This window comes from Phocoena sinus, chromosome 1 (assembly GCF_008692025.1).
Source record: "Phocoena sinus isolate mPhoSin1 chromosome 1, mPhoSin1.pri, whole genome shotgun sequence".
NCBI lineage: Eukaryota > Metazoa > Chordata > Mammalia > Artiodactyla > Phocoenidae > Phocoena > Phocoena sinus.
Window position 1 is genome coordinate 50,714,341 of NC_045763.1, and position 18,267 is coordinate 50,732,607.

At 41.5% G+C, this 18,267-nt stretch overlaps 1 protein-coding gene across 13 annotated transcripts in view; it reads left to right on the forward strand.

Annotated features, from left to right (window-relative positions):
• Positions 1 to 18,267, forward strand: part of FGGY (FGGY carbohydrate kinase domain containing) — a 425,082-nt gene that overhangs the window by 20,972 nt on the left and 385,843 nt on the right. For 11 of the 13 annotated variants that reach the window (XR_004348564.1, XR_004348561.1, XR_004348565.1 and 8 more), the window contains 2 exons: positions 11,325 to 11,436; positions 17,207 to 17,358. The exons of 1 other annotated variant lie outside the window; for it this stretch is intronic. Coding sequence is in view for 7 of the 12 variants with exons in the window: in XM_032623526.1 (XP_032479417.1) it covers positions 11,325 to 11,436; positions 17,207 to 17,358 (264 nt within the window). In the remaining 5 variants the exon portion in view is untranslated. Of the gene's footprint in view, positions 1 to 6,539; positions 6,711 to 11,324; positions 11,437 to 17,206; positions 17,359 to 18,267 lie in introns of those variants that run through there. One more of the 13 variants, XM_032623599.1, reaches the window with a different exon arrangement.

The window sequence follows — 18,267 nt, forward strand, 5'->3', positions numbered from 1 at the left end:
GCATGTGCAAAGGCACAGTGGCCTGAGAACACGGTGGGTTCTGAGAAAGGAAGGAAGTCAGGCAAGACTAGTGCATCTCTCAGTTGTGCCAGGTAGACATTTATCTCGAGTGGCCTTGGTTTGCGGTCAGCTTGCTGGCTTGGGAAAAAGAGTGATGCTGGTTGAGAATTGTTCCCTTTTAGTTTCACTTGACTGGTTTTATATCCTGGTGATCAGGAACGACAGATGCTTTTGTAGTTTTTTTCCAGAGGGAAAAATAAAGTCCTGGGTTCTCTCTTCTCCCTGTTCCTAGTTTAGTTCCTTAAATATTCATGAAGGGCTTGGTAATTTGCAGATGGACAATTCACCATTCTGTCCGTATTGATCAGTCTGTTTAAACTTTAATGAGCTCTGGGCTGATGTTAGTGCCCCTGGAGAAGAAGGCAGGGAGAGAAGGTGGGGGTGGGAGGCACTGGAGCATTATTATATAGGAATAAAAGGGGGGCACATCTTCTCTTCTGCCTGTTTAATTTTCCTCCTCCCTCCCCCGCCCCATCCCAGCCCCGCCTTGGTGAGAATCTTCTACGCTTTGCCCTTGGGTCTCCTTTGTTCTTCCAACATATAGCATTTCTTGCCATTAAGGAAATTGTCAAGAAGAAAATATAATCCCCTGATGAAAAGCTACTTTAAAAACAGGTCTGCTCTAAGTACAGCTTGGTTTAATGTTGGATTTTTTAATCATCTCCCGGTGGCAGCCACCTCATCATCTGCTTGAGCCCCATTAGCCACGTGAGTGCTCTGGGCATTTGTCCTTAGCGAGGATGTCTCTCTGTAGCAAACCTGGATAAAGCTATTGGGTCTTAGGCTGTTCCCCTCGCATGGGGTATGGCCATGTGGCCGCATGTCAGAAGCCATATGATAAACATGACACACCTACTCACAGCTATATTGCTATGTGAGGTTGAAGGAGGGGAGCATGTTTATATTAGAGAGGTAACACACCAGAGAGCACAGATTCTGGAGCCAGACTGCCTGGATTGACATCCCAGTTTCAACATTTATTAGCTTGTCATCTTGGACAAGTTACTTATGGTGTCTTGCTTGAGTTTCATCATCTGTAAAATGGAATGATGACTGTACCTATCTGCATTGGGTCCTTGTGAGGATTAAATGAGTTAATACATATAAAATGTGGTAACGGTGCCTGGAAATGAGTAAGCACTATGATTCCTATGGCGATGATGATGACAGTAACAGAAATGAGTAGATTATGGAGGAGAGTGAATTTCTAAGATGAAATACTGAAAAGTCAATGTCAGTAAGGGAGGCACCTCATGGGAATATTCACTCCTTTTGTCGTTAGGGTTCTTTCCATGTAAGATTTTGAGAAGCAATGGTCTGGGGCAAGGGGTGACATAAAATACATCCCGACCTGTCTTGTCTTTCTCAAGGACTTAAGGAAGTCAAGAGTTTGAGAGCAGTTGTACTTACTGCTTCCTTTTCCCTGAGTTGCTCACATTGCCTCAGACGCTGTCCCCTTAGTCGAGTTAATAAAAACAATAAGAACAACAGTAACCATATGATGATGATGATGGCAGCTAACATTTCTTGGGCACTGATCATGTTCCAGGTACCATGCTGAACACTTTATACCAATCACTTCATTTTTCCCACACAACAGCCTCTTTTTAAAAAAAAAAAACTGAAATATAGTTGATTTGCAATGTTGTGTTATTTTCAGGTGTACTATTTTTTTCGGATTCTTTTGTCTTATTGGTTATTAAAAAATATTGAGTAGAGTTCCCTGTGCTATACAGTAGGTCCTTGTTGGTTATCTGTTTTATATATAGTAGTGTGTATATGTTAATCCCAAACTCCTAATTTATCCCCCTACCCTTTTCCTTTTGGTATCCATAAGTTTGTTCTCTGTGTTTGTAGGTCTAGTTCTATTTTGTATCTAAGTTCATTTGTATCCTTTTTTTTTTTTTTAGATTCCACGTACAAGCAATATTATATGATATTTGTCCTCTGTCTGGCTTAGTTCACTTAGTATGATAATCTCCATGTTGCTGCAAATGGCATTATTTCATTCTCTTTTATGGCTGAGTAATGTTCCATTGTATATATGTACCACATCTTCTTTATCCATTCCTCTGTTGATGGTCATGTAGGTTGCTTCCATGTCTTGGCTATTGTAAATAATGCTGCAGCGAACATTGGGGTGCATGTATCCTTTCGAACCATGTTTTTCTCTGATATATGCCCAAGAGTGGGATTGCTGGATCATATGGTAGTTAAGAACCTCCATACTGTTCTCCATAGTGGCTTCACCAATTTATTATGAACTCTGTTTTAGAGCTGGAAGAAATGAGCTGTTAAGAGGTAAAGTAACCACCCAAAGTCAGGGGTTGGGCTGCTGCTGTCTCCCTCTTGCTCTTTTTTTGTCGCTCTCTTCAGCCTCATCTTATTCCACATGCCTACATCTTGGAAATCGTATTAAGCTACCTGAATTTTTTTTCTAAATTAGCACTGAATGGAGAACTTTGAGCTTATCCTGATTGTTATATTAAGCATTATGAATTACAAGTGCCTTTACCCAGCTGTCTGCTTATGTGGAAAATGTGTGCCCCCCTGAGCAGGGGTCATATCTTGTTTACCTGTATTTCCTTAGAGTTCCTCACTTGTAATGTGCCCCATTCATGTCTGTTGAGTGCGTGAATGAGTGAAATATCTGTTGTTTTCATTATCTGGCATGCTCTTTTCTCATCTTTTTTTTTAACCTGCCAGTTCCTGGGTACCTTTTAAAGTAAGATTAAGCATTACTTCCCCCTGGGAGCCTTCCTGGATGACCTCTGACAGTCCCTGCCTGCCCTTTGACAGCCTCAGAAGAAAGAGGGTGAGAAGTCCCTCTCTGCTGCCCCAGAGCCCATGTCTTCACCTGTATCAGTATCTGGTCCTTACCAGATTGTGTTTTAATTGGTGACTTGTTTTAACCATGAGCTAAACTCTTGGAGAGTGTCATCTCTGTGTCCACAGCACCTAACACATTGCTTGGCACAAATTTGATGCTCAGTAAATGATTGCTGAATAAATGTTACTTAGAGCTAAAAACAAGCAAACAGAAAGCATTCTGACATCCCTTATCTTGTTCAAATGTTGCAATAACTCTATGACATAGTTTTCCATACTTCCTATTTGACAAGTGAGGATATTAAGGCTCTGAAACTAATGAGTATTAGAGACAGACCTAGACCTCTACTGAGATGGCTCCAAATCCTCTTCTCTGTTCTACTCACCACTGCTCCTGAAACTGTCAAGTCTTTATTGGGTTGATACCCACACATCTAAAAATTTCTATGGAAACGCACAAGTCCTAGAGCTTATGTTGTCCTTGATTTTAAGGGTTTATATCCCTTTTTGGAGCCGCAAATCTTAATCACCTCAACAAGGCAAGAACATTGCAAGGTAGTGTCTAGTAACAGCTTCCATTAGGAAGAAGATAAGCTGGAGGTACCATTCAGCCAGCAGGTATTTGTCAAGTGTCATTAGCCTGCGAATATTTATTGAGCACCTACTATGTGCTATGCTCTTTGCTAAGCGCTAGATTATATATGGGAGTGAGGGCTACAACAGGTTCTCTGCCCCTAAGGATGAAATAGTTCAGTTGCATGGAAAAAAATAATACCCATGAAGCCAACGAAATACCATTTTGTTCTAAATTGTACCAGCTATGTGAGTAATGGTTGGAGAGAGAAGGAGCAGAAGAGGGAGTCACCCGTGTGGGATTGAGCAATCATGTCAACCTCCTATATTTATAGAACCTTTATGGTTTACAAAGTACATTCCTATCCATTTGATTGTCATACAAGGTAGGTAGGGGAGGGGTTGTTACTCCCATGTTAAATTGAAAAGAAATACTGAAATCCAGAGAGTTAAGTGACTTTCCCTAAGTCACCCAGGAAGTGGGTGATAAGCCTGAACTCAGGCCAGATCTCTGCATTCCCTCCATCTCCAGCACCACATACCTTCCTCTTTTGTCTGGATTAGCCTTGGAATGTAACTGACCTCATCTATGTCTGTGCACTTCCCCTCTCCAATTGTGCTCCTTCTTGAGCTGGAATGATAGATACATGTTAATGCTAACTTGATCAGATCACTCTTTTGCTTACAGCTCTTCTGTAGCCCCATACTACTGCTTGGATAGAACTCAGAATCCTTAACATGACCTGTAGGCGCTGTGTGGTTTGGTTTCAGCCTGCTCTCCTGGCTCATCTCATGATGCTTCTCTCAGCTCTGCCTTCCACCCATATTCTCCTTCTGTCATAATCCCACACATGCACTGCTCCCCTTGTCCTCTGGCCGGACTTTTGCACACATTCTTTCTTCTTCCTGCACACTCTTCCTGCCTTCCGTTGACATATTTCACTCCTATTCATCCTTAGATCCATACTGTCCGATACAGCAGTCACTAGCCACATGTCACCGTTTAAATTTAGTTAAAATTAAATAGAGTTTAAAATTTGGTTCCTCCATTGCAGTAGCCGCGCTTCAAGTGCTTGGCAGCCACGTGTGGCTGGTGGCTGCTGTGCTGGACAGCACGGGTACAGAGCACGTCCATCACTGCAGAAGGTCCCTTGCGTAGTGCTGCACTGGATCTTAGTTCCAAAGGCAGTTGTTCAAGGAGGAAGCCGTTTCTCGCCCGATGTTACCTCCCAACTAAGTCCTATTTTACTCAGTGTTTTCACATCTCTTGTACTTTTTCTTCATAGAACTTCACATGGTTTGTGAATCATTCATTTTTGCATTAATATCACATAGTAAAATCATTCTATAATCAAGTAATAACATAACAAAATAAATGAAGTAAAATAAAATAATTCCCATTTGTGGATTAATAGCTGTCTTTTCTACTAGATTTTGTACTGCAGGAGGGTAGGAACTGTAGTTTGCTCACCCAGGTCCTAATGCATAGTAGACCCGGGAAATGTAAAAAGAATGAATGGCTCAAGACATTGGGACCTCCCTACCCCCAATCAATGAAGAAAGCTTGAGGAAGGATGTAAGGTTAAAAGTGAGGCTTGAGAACACTAAGAGTGGTTGTTCAGGAGGAATATTACGGACGGAAGCGCTTAGGTGGAAAAGTTAGAGTCATCCCTGGCTGGAGCAGGTGGTTTCCAGTAGGAGGAGGAAGGGAAGCTGGAATTGGTGTTGGGGGCATACCTGGGGTGGCTGGTTCTGAGGCCAGTTGGGAGCTCTTCTAGAATCATCCTGACTTTCAGACTGACCAGCAACAGATTCAGGATGGCTTGGAGGAACAGAAACTAAATTCAAGGATGCCAGTTAGGAGGCAATTTCCTTCTTCTAATAAAGGTCTGGAAGCTGAGATTTGTTTGAACCATAAGGTCTGGGAGGCCTGGGGCTATGTCTCTCTTGTTGAGCATGTGTCCTCTGTGGTGGCACATGTAGGTGCCTAATACTGTCTCTTTAATAAATGAAGGGCTGTGTTAGGATGTTGGCCGAGGAATAAAGAGGCGGCACAAGACTGAGAGACTTTGGAAGGAAGATCGAACAGGACCTGGTGACGATGGAGAGGAAGGAGGTAGAGGCAGTGTCAGAGTTTCTGTCCTTGGAGGAATGTTGGTGTCACTGACATAAATGGCAGTGTTTGGCCTCTATCTCTCTACCTTATGTTCAAGGGACAGTACCACACCTGAGCTAGGATGCTGTGTAGGTAATGGACCAGGATTGGATTTGTTCATTTTACTGGTCACTAGAGTAGATTTTGTAAAGCTGAAGGCCTCCAGGGGCCTTGCAGGTAACATACACCCCACACAAGCTGTATTAGCCTTGTTGTTATTCCCACCTTAGGGCCTTTGCACTGGCTGTTCTCCTGCCTGAAACAGTTTTTCTGCAGTTTTCTACAGGGTCAGCTCCTCAGGTCCTTCAGGTGTTTCCTCAAATCTCACTTTCTCAGCAACTACCTTCCCCTTCTCCGGCATTCCTGATCCCCCTGACATCACTTTGTAGTATACTGTACATACACGACATAATCTTTTCGGTTTATTGGCTGTTGTATATCCTTACAACGTAACCTCCAAAACAGTAAGGAATTAAAAAAAATATTTTGCTTTCCATTGTTTCCCAAATACCCAGAAGAGTGCACAGCATGACCTTAGAAGGGGCTTTATTGTATTTGCTGACTGACTGAATGCATAATTGAATTGTGTAGGCAACAGGGAGTGATGGGCCTGAGGGAACTGGGGATTTCATAACCTCATGCACACTCCCAAAGCTGACAAAGGCATTCAAATCAAGATTTAGAAGAATACAGTACCAGCCACATAGAACTCTATTGCAAGCTGGATTCCGTGAGGCCCCAGGCTTTGACGCTTGCTCCAAATACAGCCAAAGATAAAACCAGGTATGCCTCTGACCCTCCAGTTCTCAGTTTGGAAGATTTCTGAGGAACGCTGTCTCCCCACCCAATAAGGCACAGCCTGCTGATTTAAAACACATGCAGAATTGAACTGGTTCCCACAGTCAGAACAAAGCGATGCACAATCCCTTCCCCAAACATTTGTTTGCTGCCCCATAGCTACGAGTTGACAGTTGCAAGACATGGACCAGGTTACCGAATGAAGTTGCAGAAGTCTCCTTCTCTGGAAATTCTTTAGCAGAGCAATGTGCTTTCTCTCTAGCCGAGGAAATTCCCTTGATGCCAAGCTGTTGGGGTGAGTTTACTAGCCTGCTTTCTTCTTCCATTAATGAGCATATAAAAAAGAATCCTCAGGTCAGCAGGTCAAGTCCCAGGGGCCTTCTGGGTAGTGTGACCCTGACAGCCATCTCTCTGAGATGATTTAGATGGGGGTGGGGTTGGGGAGTGGAGGGGGTCCTCATGATAAGCCTGATGAGCATGGTCATAAGGCATTTCCATATAAGGCTGGGGAAATGACAGTGGCTGCCTAACCAAATCAGGTTTAAATGCATGTCACAATTATTCCTCCAGTTCCTTGTGATAGGTTTCCGTTTTAGAGATGGAGACACTGCACTTTTGAGGCTGAAAGTCCATGGTTAGAATATAGAACTCTGTAGGTCTTCGAGGGGATTCATAAAGTAGATTGTAGAGAATATTTTCTTTGCTTCTACTGGAAAGTCACTCCCACCATAATTCTTAGGAGGATTTGAGTTTATCCAAACTTTTCAGTTGTTTATCCTGTCATTTTATATGTGCTTACATGACACACAGAGCATGCTATGCTTCATACATCAGAAAGATTCCATGAACACAGTTAGTAAGGCATCGAGTGAGTTTTCCATCCTTCATATTTCCTACAAAGGTTTATCGGTTCCAGAGTACTTTCAAACTAATTGACGGTCTTGATCCTTACCTAGGAGTTCTCTCTCTCTCAGGAACCTGAGGCTCAGAAAGGTGATGAGATTAGTGCAAGATTACCTGATCCGGAAGTGGTGGAGTTAGAACCAGAAGGTGGCTCTTTTGACACTGTAGCGCATGCTTGTTTCTACTCCAAAGCTGCCTTGTTGGTATTGAGTTTTATTGCATCTTCTACATGTTCCCTCCCAGTTCCTCTCTTGACTAATTGCAGGCCTATGTGGGGTGGGCTTGCCCAAGTCAGGCATGCACTCTCTGGGCACAGAGACCAATAGGGCCGCAGGGCAGGTAGAAGTTAGGGCTGGCTTGTTGATTGTAAGATTGATGCTCCATGAGTTCAGAGAAGATTGGAGACAGCTAATTTCCTCAAATAATGGCTGCTACTTATTGTGCACCAAATGCCAGATGTTGGGCTAATCACACCTTATTTTGCTGAATTCTCATAACGTCATTAGGAGATGTAGGTCTAAGTAATAGCTTTGTGTAACCAAGGAAACTGGTTTTCTGGCTTCCCAAAGTCACATGACTGGTCGGTGGCAGAGCCAGGTTCAAACTCAGGGCGTCTGCACCCAGTACCATTGATCTTAGCCACTACCCAGAGATTTCCAAGCCAAGTTGGAAGGACATTCCAGGTAGAGGAGGCCATGCTTATAAATGCTACAGAGACATGATCCAGCAAGGCAAGGGGGTGATTAGAATGGCTGGAATTGTGTAACATGCCCTGGGTCACATAGCCAGAGTGACAGAGCTAGGATTTGAAACCAGGTCTTTGTGGGTCATTGTCATGAGGCCATGCTGACAGGCACTTGGGTTTGCGGCTCACATTCTTCTAAGTCTTGATGGATCCGTGTAGTAAAGGTGTACGGGGCATTCACCTGGTGATGTGGAACAGAGGTATTGCCAGGCATCACAGATGGCTGACTAGCGATGTTCTTGCATAGAGCACGTGCCCTCTCTGCAGGGTGAGTCTCTTGGGCAGGCAGGCAGTATGGTGGAGTAGGAAGAACACAGGCTCTGAGTTTGAATTCTGGCTCTGCCATCGACTGGCTGTACGACAGGATTAAGTTCAAATTCTCAATCTTTGGAGCCCACTTGCTGTTCCCTTCCCTCCCCAGTCTTCCACTTATTTTTTTATGAAATGGAAATACTAAATGTTTCCTCAGTGAGTTTTGTAAGGATTAAATAAGATGATGTTTGTAAAGTACCTGACACTCCATAGGTGCTCAATATATGGTGACATTTTATAATTTATTGTTGTTATTATTTGAAAAAAATTAATGCTTTTCTTTGTTGAAAAATATGTAATAATTGTGTGTAGCTCTTATTTGAAGAACCCATTGAATAGTAAGAAACAGAATCCTAAATGACAAGTACAACATTCCAAAACAGGAAAAAAGAAGACTTGAGCATTTTATTTTATTTTATTATTATTATTATTTTTGTGGTACGTGGGCCTCTCACTGTTGTGGCCTCTCCCGTTGTGGAGCACAGGCTCTGGACGCACAGGCTCAGCGGCCATGGCTCACGGGCCAGCCGCTCCACGGCATGTGGCATGTGGGATCTTCCCGGACCGGGGCACGAACCCGTGTCCCCTGCATTGGCAGGTGGACTCTCAACCACTGCGCCACCAGGGAAGCCCGACTTGAGCATTTTAAATGGTGATGGACACATTTGAGTTGACTTTTGTGGTATTTAAAAGGTTATTGTCATGTTTTAAGTTGGCAGGAAATGTTAATGAGTATGATCACTCATGCTTTTTCACAAAAGGAAACCATAGAAACAAAAATTAAAAAATAGAATTCATCAATAAATCTGTTATTCTCCAGCTTAAAAAATTACATGACAAAGTGAAAAATCTCCCATCTCCTCCAGCTGTCGTTTCTGTTCTCAGAGGCAACCACTATTATCAGTTTGTTGTATATTTTTTTGGTTTTTTTTGTACCTTATTAATATATCATGGATGTATTTCCATTTCATCTTTTATAGCTCAACTTTGTAAAAAAAATATTTAACAGCTTGAGGTATAATTTACATACCATAAAATATCCATTGTAAATGTATAATTCAGTGATTTTATTAAATTTACACATTGTGCAATCATCACCATAATTCAATTTTAGAATAGTTCTGTTACCCGCCAAAAGTTCCCTTACGCCTGTTTGTAGTCAGTTCCCAGCCCCAGTCATAGATAACTGTTTTCTGTCTTTATAGTTATTCCTTTCTAAAAATTTCACAGAAATGGAATCATACAACATGCGTTCTTTTGTGTCAGACTTCTTTCACTTAGCGTAATGTTTTTAAGGTTCATTCATGTGGTTGCACAGATAGTACTCTTTCTGAGTACTATACTGTTGTATGGATATAACACACTTGGTTTCAACATTTGGTTAAACCATGGTGAACATTTGATTTGTATAGGTTTTTGTAGATGCTGTTTATCAGGTTGAAGAAAGTCCCTTCTATCTTGGTTTATTGAGTGATTTTTATTTTTTATTTATTTTTTGCATCTGTTGAGATGATCATTTGGTGTTTGTGCTTTATTAGTATATGTTATACATTAATTGATTTATGGATATTGAACAACTCTTGCATTCCTGGGGTAACCCCACATGGTCATGGTGAAAAATGAATGTTTTATATGTTACAATATTGGTTTGTTAATATTTTGTTAAGGATTTTTACACTTACGTTCATGGCAGTTATTGGTCTACAGTGTCCTTTTCATTTGATATCTTTGTTTGGCTTTGGTATCAGGGTAGTACTGGCCATGAAATGTTGGAAAATGTTCTCTCCTTCACTATATCCTAAACAAATTTGTATAGGAGTGGTATTGTTTATTCTTTGAATGTTTCACAGAACTTCCCAATGAATCCATCTGGTCCTAGAGTTGTTGTTTTGTGGGAATGTTTTAGGTGCAATTTTATTTTTCAAGGAAGACTGTTTCTCAGTTTCTTATGTAGCTTTGGCCAAGTTCCATAGCCCCAAAATGGTTGTTCTTGATGATGTTGTTCAGTTTTATGCTTTTATTTTGCTTAGAAGATTTGCCAACCTCTTCATACTATCACACCCAGAAGATACTTCTCTATCTCATTTTTTTTTTTTGGTGGTACGCGGGCCTCTCACTGTTGTGGCCTCTCCTGTTGCGGAGCACAGGCTCCGGACACACAGGCTCAGCGGCCATGGCTCGTGGGCCTAGCCGCTCCGCGGCATGTGGTATCTTCCCGGACCGGGGCACAAACCCGTGTCCCCTGCTTCGGCAGGCGGACTCTCAACCACTGCGCCACCAGGGAAGCCCCCATCTCTTCATTTTTAATGACTGTAGAAAATTCTGTTTTACAGGTATACCATAATTTATTTAATAAAAATAATTTTTCCAATTTTTAGGTATATTCTTAAACAGTTAACCTTGGTTTATATGTAATTTTACTTACTCATGCTAATAATTCACTAAGATAGGTTCCTAGAAGTAGGATTGCTGGGTCAAAAGTTATGCATTTTTTAATTTTAGTAAATACTATACTATATTCTTTAAAATTTGTACTAAATTATCACACTGTTAGGATAATGTAAAAGAAGGTCCACTTCTCCCTGTCTTGCCACTACTATATACTCTTAATTTTTAAAATTTTTGCCAATAAGAAAAACAAAGATTGGGATATTTTTATTTACATTTATTTAATTTTAGTGGAGTTGGGAATCTTTTTATATACTCTTTGACTATTTCTTTTTATTTTATGAAGTGACTTGTCATGTCCTTTGCTTAATTTCTAATTAGATTGGTTGTCTTTTAAATTAATTTATAGGATCTTCTGATATTTTAGTGACATTGAACTTTTATTTGTTTTCTGTTGTAAATACTTTATTCTGCCATTCATTTCCTTCTAGTCATAACTGTTTTCAGTCTTTTAAAAGCCTGTATTTTAATTTATGTTTTTTTTATTTGTTTTTAAAACAGAAAGTTGTACAAGGGATTGATTTAAACCAAATTCGAGGGCTTGGGTTTGATGCCACGTGTTCTCTGGTTGTTTTGGATAAGCAGTTTCATCCTTTACCAGTGAATCATGAAGGTAGGACCATTTCTCTCTCTTTTCTTGGTGGTGGGATACTGGCCGGGGCCCAGGTGGAGCATGATATCAAGTGTTATCACTGTTAGTGAGATTTACAGGTGGAGCATGGAGCCCCAAAATCATGTCCCTAGAGGTTAAAGCTTGGACAGCGGTTAGTAGGAGAGGGGTGACATTGGGATTAGGTGGATTAGGAAGAGACTTGGCTCCATAATGCACGGGAGCCACACTAGAAAATCTGATGTAGGATGAACACGGGATCATTAGCTGAGAGTGAGTAGCCTTGAAACAGTTAACTGGTCTGGGCCTTTTCAAGGAAGGGAGTGTTGTCTGTGCCTGAAATTGTTTTGCATATGAAGCTCCTCCACCACATTCATTTGAGTGGGTGAATCAAGTTCACTTAAAGGAAATAGAATAAGACAGACAGGACCATATATCACACAAAAGCTGGAAACAAATGGTCTCTCTATTTTCAATAGCCAGACCAAAGACATTCACATTTAATGACGTTGTTCTAATACACTCTCATTACACTCTCATTGCACTCTCTCATTACACTCATGAGTACTGTAATGAGCTGTTTCAAATGTAAGTGCCAACTTTTATCCACTGGCAGAAGTTTCTCATGGGTGGTGAGAATGTGTCCCTTTTGGGATACTCTAGCCAGTAGTGCTAGCACCAAGGTTGCAAACCCAAAAGTCAGATAGGTAATGTAAACGAATACAGTGTGCCAGATTTGAGACAAACAACAGCACATGTGCAGAGATAAAATTCAGCTGACATTTAACCTTTTGATGAGTGGCAGACATTTGGGAGCAGTGGAGACTATGGTGCACTGGAAATTGCAGGCTCCATCTAGAGGAGTGTGACTCTGCATTTTCAGTCGGTTGTTGCCAACATAGGTATCACAAGCATGTTTTGGGCGAGGCTGTATTAAAGAATCCTTGGTAGTGGACACTGCTGTAGCAGCACCTTTCTTAATTGGCGGCTATGGATACTGGGGCACACTGGGACACCCTGGCATTGGAGTCAGGCAGTCCCAGATCTTAGCCCTGCTGCTGCTGAGCTGTGACACCTTGAGTGAGTCACTTAACGTCTGCATGGCTTGGTTTCTCCTCTGAAAGAATTGGAATAATGAAACCGTAGCTTTGCTGTGAGAATTAAGTGAGAGCCGGACGCATGAATGCTCAGAAAAGTTTCTTAAGTCCGATTATGAATTCCTTAAGTTAGGAGAATGTGTCTTACTTACTCCTATGGACCTAATGCATGGAACAGTGATTTTTATAAATGACATGCCCTGCAAAAGTACGCAAATGGATGAATGATTAGAGCACAGTGGTAATGGTGACCATCTTTTACACACACACACACACACACACACACACACACACACACACACGTTTTTCTATTTATGCCACATTAACTAGCACCCACTGTGTGCCAATCCCTGTCTGATTAAGTGTTGGGGCTTCAGAGATGAATATGAGTCGTCCTTGTTCTCAGTGGCTGACCACTGGCTCAGCTGGCATTGTTCCAGCCCAGGAGGGCAGGACAGCCCCCGTCTAGACCACTTCAGAGAGCAGAGACCCAAGGAATGGGACTGAACCTACAGACTTCAGCTCAGCAGCAGCAAGCCCTCTCCAACCACAGAGTGGGCTGCTTGGGGAGGCTGCCAGCACTTCTTTGTTGGCTTGTTTTAAGTAGCAGTCAGGTGACGGTCTGTTAGGGATGCTGTGGGAGGAATTCTCATTTTGGATGGGACTTTAGATGTTAAGAGCCCTAAGTTCCAAGGACTCTGTACCTTCTAATCTGCTAGAACATATGGTTTTTAACTCTGGTTAGCACATTAGAATCAACTGGAGATCTTTTAAGATTTCCAATTCATGAGCCTTACCCCCAGGGTTTGTATTTAGTTGGCTTGGGGTGAGGCTAGGGCATCAGTGTTTTTAAAGTTTTCTCGATAATTCTAATATGTGGAGAATTACTGGGTGCAGATGAATGGACAACTAAAACATTAGGAATAAGAACATCTGAAGTAGAGGAAGAGTTCCTTGTTAAACCTGCTTATACCAGCACCCTCCCGGATGCCATCTTTTTTCTCATTGTAGAGAGAATTGCCTCCTGTTGACAGTTCTCCTATTAAAAGTGTTACCTAGGTTGCAACCTGAATTATACGTGTTGAAAAAACTGTGTTCCACCTAAAAGGTTAAAATGTACCCATTCATCAAATGCATCCAGCTGCAGGTGCCCTCATCAGTTTCTTGCCTTTCAACAGGTTCTATTAAGGTTAGATTTTAATGGCAATGGATTAGCCTGTACTAGAAAATGAAATTCAGATTTTAAGGATGAATTAAGAGGGCCTTTAAAGACTTCTGTTTACCTGATAATGACCCATTCTTGACTGGTTAATTGGAGTAATTGTGAAGAGCAGGGAGTGGGGTCAGGAAATTAACCATCACCATTAAAACCAAACCCATAAGACCAGCAAAACTTACTTTCTTTCGATGGTAACCAAAAAGAAAAAGGAAAAGAAAAAAAAATCCCAAGGAAATTAAGTGCACTAGTTTGAGAGCACTGACCTACACGATAAAATAGTCTCATTGTTTGCCTTTTCTCGTTTGGTCTTTCTTCCTTTTCAAGATCAGACCAGTGCTGGGTTGGACAGAGGTGCCATTGCTGTGTGCTTCCTACCTCTGCAACCCACCTAGCTCAGACCATGACTGGGTGAATCATTCCAGCCACAGGAGCTCTTGGGAGGGAGAGGAACCAAGGGAGATAATTTAGGGTCAGAGAGGAAGTTACTACCTAGGCCACTCTGTAACAGAAACCTAATATTTAGATGGTTTTCTGATTCACAGTCATTTCCTTCAAGTACCCCTGGAACACCTCCTGTGAGGTGTTGACAGTATTAATTGAATGAGTACAGGGATAAATAATCTGCCCTAAGGTAAACTGACTATGTAACCCTAATTCTGCTCTACCAGATTATTTCCAGTTCTCTTAAAATATGATGCCTTTATGGGTCTGTGCTCTCTTGGTTTCACGTGCTGTTTCTATTGTGTAGCCCCTCCTCCCTCACTCTTTCTTCACCTGCTTATCCAGTGGCCAGTCATTTTCAGAATTAACCTAAAGCTTTCCTGCGTCTTGGAAGCTCCCTGTGCAGCCTCGGGCTCGGCTAACTGGGGGCTTCTCTGTGCTCTTCCTTCTCTCTGTACCATGTCCAGGACTTCTGTCATCACTCCATACAGACGTTTTTCCATTTACCCACGTGTTCTGTAAGGGCAGAGACTGTGGCACATTCTTCTTGGTATCCCAGCACCCAGCCCTGTGCCTGGCATGTAGCAGATGCTTAATAAAAGATGAAGTGAACTTTCAGTGGAGTCATTTATTTGTGATTTTCTACAGGCACTGAAAAAAAGATTAACTTCCAGGTTGTTGTCTGTAATGAACATTGTTAATTAATAATCATAATAAATATAATAAAGTAATTGATTCTACACAATGCTCAGTCGGTCATTCTAAGAGCCTCTTCATGTAGAGGTAGTAGTGGCTGCTCGGTCTGTCTTTACAGTAGAAAGTTTAGCAACAGGTGTTTTTGTCTTGAAGTAGCTGCAGACAGATTCTATACAATATTTAAGATGCAATGCAGATATTGTCCCCCCCCAACACCCACACACCCACATTGTGTGTGACTGTGTGTGTGTGTGTGTTTATGAATGTGTGCCCACATACCCACAGTCTGATTCCGTGATGGTTCTGGAATAGGACCTGGACATCAATATTTTTAAAGCTATCCCAGGAGATTCTAATGTGAAACTAGAACCAGAACTTTAAGAGTTTTGTCATACAGTAGAATCACTCAGCTGTTTAAACAAAATCTTAGATGTACCTATGGAAGGTTTCATGTACTCTCTCTTATTTTAAACGGATTACTGTTGTTTGAGGAGTTTTTGTGGGACCTGAAATCTCTCCAGGCAGGCAAACCAATGAGTGAGTCCTTAACTCATTACGATGACGACCTAATTTAGATGTGTCCTTAGGCTGACTTTTTTTGGTAAGTTTTAAAAATTCTTTTTCAAATATATGGAAGAGTAAGGAAAATAAGATAACAGCCTCCTATGTATGTATGAGGATAAACAGATGAGGTTTTGCCACATTTGCCACAAGTCCTTTTTTTTTTTTTTTTTTAAAGAAAGAACCACTTGAAGCTTCAGTCCATGCCCTCCCCCTCCCCCGTCCCTCTGCCCAGCAGGTAATGGTTCTGCCATAGCTGGTGTTCACAAACACATTTCTTCTGTGCTTTTACCACATGTGTGTATACCCACAACAACAAACAATATATACTGTGTTTAAAAATACCCCAGCTGGTATCATTATTCATGTTGATGTGTGTAGCTCGAGTTTAAATTGGTTTTACTAATTTATTTATCCATTCTCTGCACAGATCTACTTTCAAAGAACACTTTGTGCTTTTCCCAGCTGTGAGGTAGTAGGCATGTCTTCAATCTCGGAGTCAGATTGTCGTTGAAAACGGCTTAGATCTCAGAGTTGTTTTAAGGATTAAATGAGACGATGTGTGCAAGAGGTTCAGCACAAGGCTTGGGACACACACAAACGCGCATGTGCAGCTTTATAAACACTCATATTAGCAAAATTATATAATTGCTGCAGTTATTTTGCCAGTAAATAAAATAACATGTGAAGTGCCTATCTCAATTACTCTTGAGTCCCTTTTATCTTCCCCATTTATAATCTCCCAGGTATATTCCTTGCTGTTCTCTGCATTTTGCCATCAGAGGAAGCAGAGGACTGTGAAAAGAATACTGGCTTGCCCATCAGTGCAGCATGAATTAGCAGAGTCTGGGGAAGGGGAAAAGGGGCAACTAGTTTCTCTGTGGGCTGCAGGATGGTAGAGGTAGGATGTGAGGGGCACTGCCCATGCTCCTTTTCCAGCTGATTTTAAATTCTGTTTCCTGTGATTTATTCCTCTTGAGGGCCTACTATGTGACAAGTACTTGCCATATCCTTTATGCGCATTATCTTTTGTTCAATGAATGAAAAATCTCAGTTAATCCTTATATGTTACATTTTGCAGATAAGAACACTTAGGCTAAGAAAAATTAAATAACTTTCTCAGTATTTCTGCCTATACTGAAAGAACGTTCCCCATTAGGTCTGCCTGGTTCCAGAATGGAAAAAAAATTCCAGTGCTTCCCACCCCACCAAACAAACCAACCGAGTGAGGAAAAACACTTAAATTAACTAATTTTAATTAGAGTGACTAGAGGAAGTGAGAATATAGGCAAATAAAAGCCATTATGTAAATGTATATGATATTATACCTAAAATATTTGTCCATATTTCAAGGAGACATACCTTAAAAAGCTGAAGTATTGTTTTAGGCTTATTTCATTGGCTCTTTTCTTGAGTATGTACCCAGAAAAGTTTTTCTAGAATAGGTGAGATAGGAAAGGAAGGGGAAAAGTTGAGAGAGAATGAATGGTAATATAATTAATTGGTGGATCTTGACTGGTTTTTCCTTTAGGCGTTTAACCCTGGGACTATATTCAAAGAGCACGTCTCTTCAAGGGTCCGAGATATGGGTAGGATGTACCTAGTCAGTGCTGGTGGTGGTCCTTTCACTTGTTTCTTGTTGATGTGTGAAATTATACAAGCAGTTGTGCAGATTTTTGCCCTTGGGAATCCATAAGTGCCCCCTTGAATTAGAAGGATAAGGATGCACCTGTGTCCTCATCTCCCTTGTTTTTGTCAGGGGATTCTCATCGAAACATCATCATGTGGCTGGACCACCGGGCGGTCAATCAGGTCCACAGGATCAACGAAACCAAGCACAGTGTCCTGCAGTACGTTGGGGGCGTGATGTCCGTGGAAATGCAGGCCCCGAAGCTTCTGTGGCTAAAAGAGGTAAGTATAGCATAGCGTTGAGGAGCGATTACTCATAATAGCAGAGGATTCCATTTATTGAATCTATTGGTACCAGGCACCCTGCTCATCACGGCTGTTGTATTTGATTTTTGCAGCAAGTCTCAGGAAGGTTGATCCCATTTTATTGATTCAGTTGTGGTTAAGTCATTCTGCTTAACTCAGGCAAGGCACTGAAATAAGTATTTGATGCAGATTATCTCTTTGAATCCTAACGGCAACCTTATAAAGTAGTTTTTTTTTCTTTTTCTGTATTTGTAAAAACTAAAGCTAATAGAGATTCGTCAGCTCACCCAAAGTGACTCAATAAGTATGCAAGCAGAACCAGGATTTGAACCTAAAAATGACTGAAATTGATTTTCTTAATATCCACTGTTCTATTGAAGTTCAGAGAGGTTAATTACCATTCCAGTTAGAAAGTGGCAGAGCTGGGATTCAAGTCCAAATCTTCTGACTGGAACATTCTTTCTCTACATACTTTTAGCCCCCAATGATTAATCTTTGGCCTTAGTGGCATTTTATGGAATGCCTTTCTCATCTCACCTGAACTTGAGTTTCCATACTCTTTTGTGATAAGGTGATCTCTGGCTAAGGCACTTGCAGGTGGTTCCCATTTCCAGATGTTAGAATCATTTATGAAGTGTGGAGAATGGTGATGTCAGCTTAATGGTTCCCAGTAGAGATGGATGTGTGAGAAAGTTCAAGTCCGCTGGGAATTGCAGGAACTTGAAAACCCCTAGGTGGTCTGGTGAGGAGAGAATCCATCTAATGATAAGACCTGCCGTGATTCATTTACTGGCCCTGAGGTTTCAGGTGGATTGAGTCTTCAGTTACTCAAATGTGGGGTTGGGGAGAGTTTAAAGGTGATGAGGAGGTGTCCTTGGATTGCCA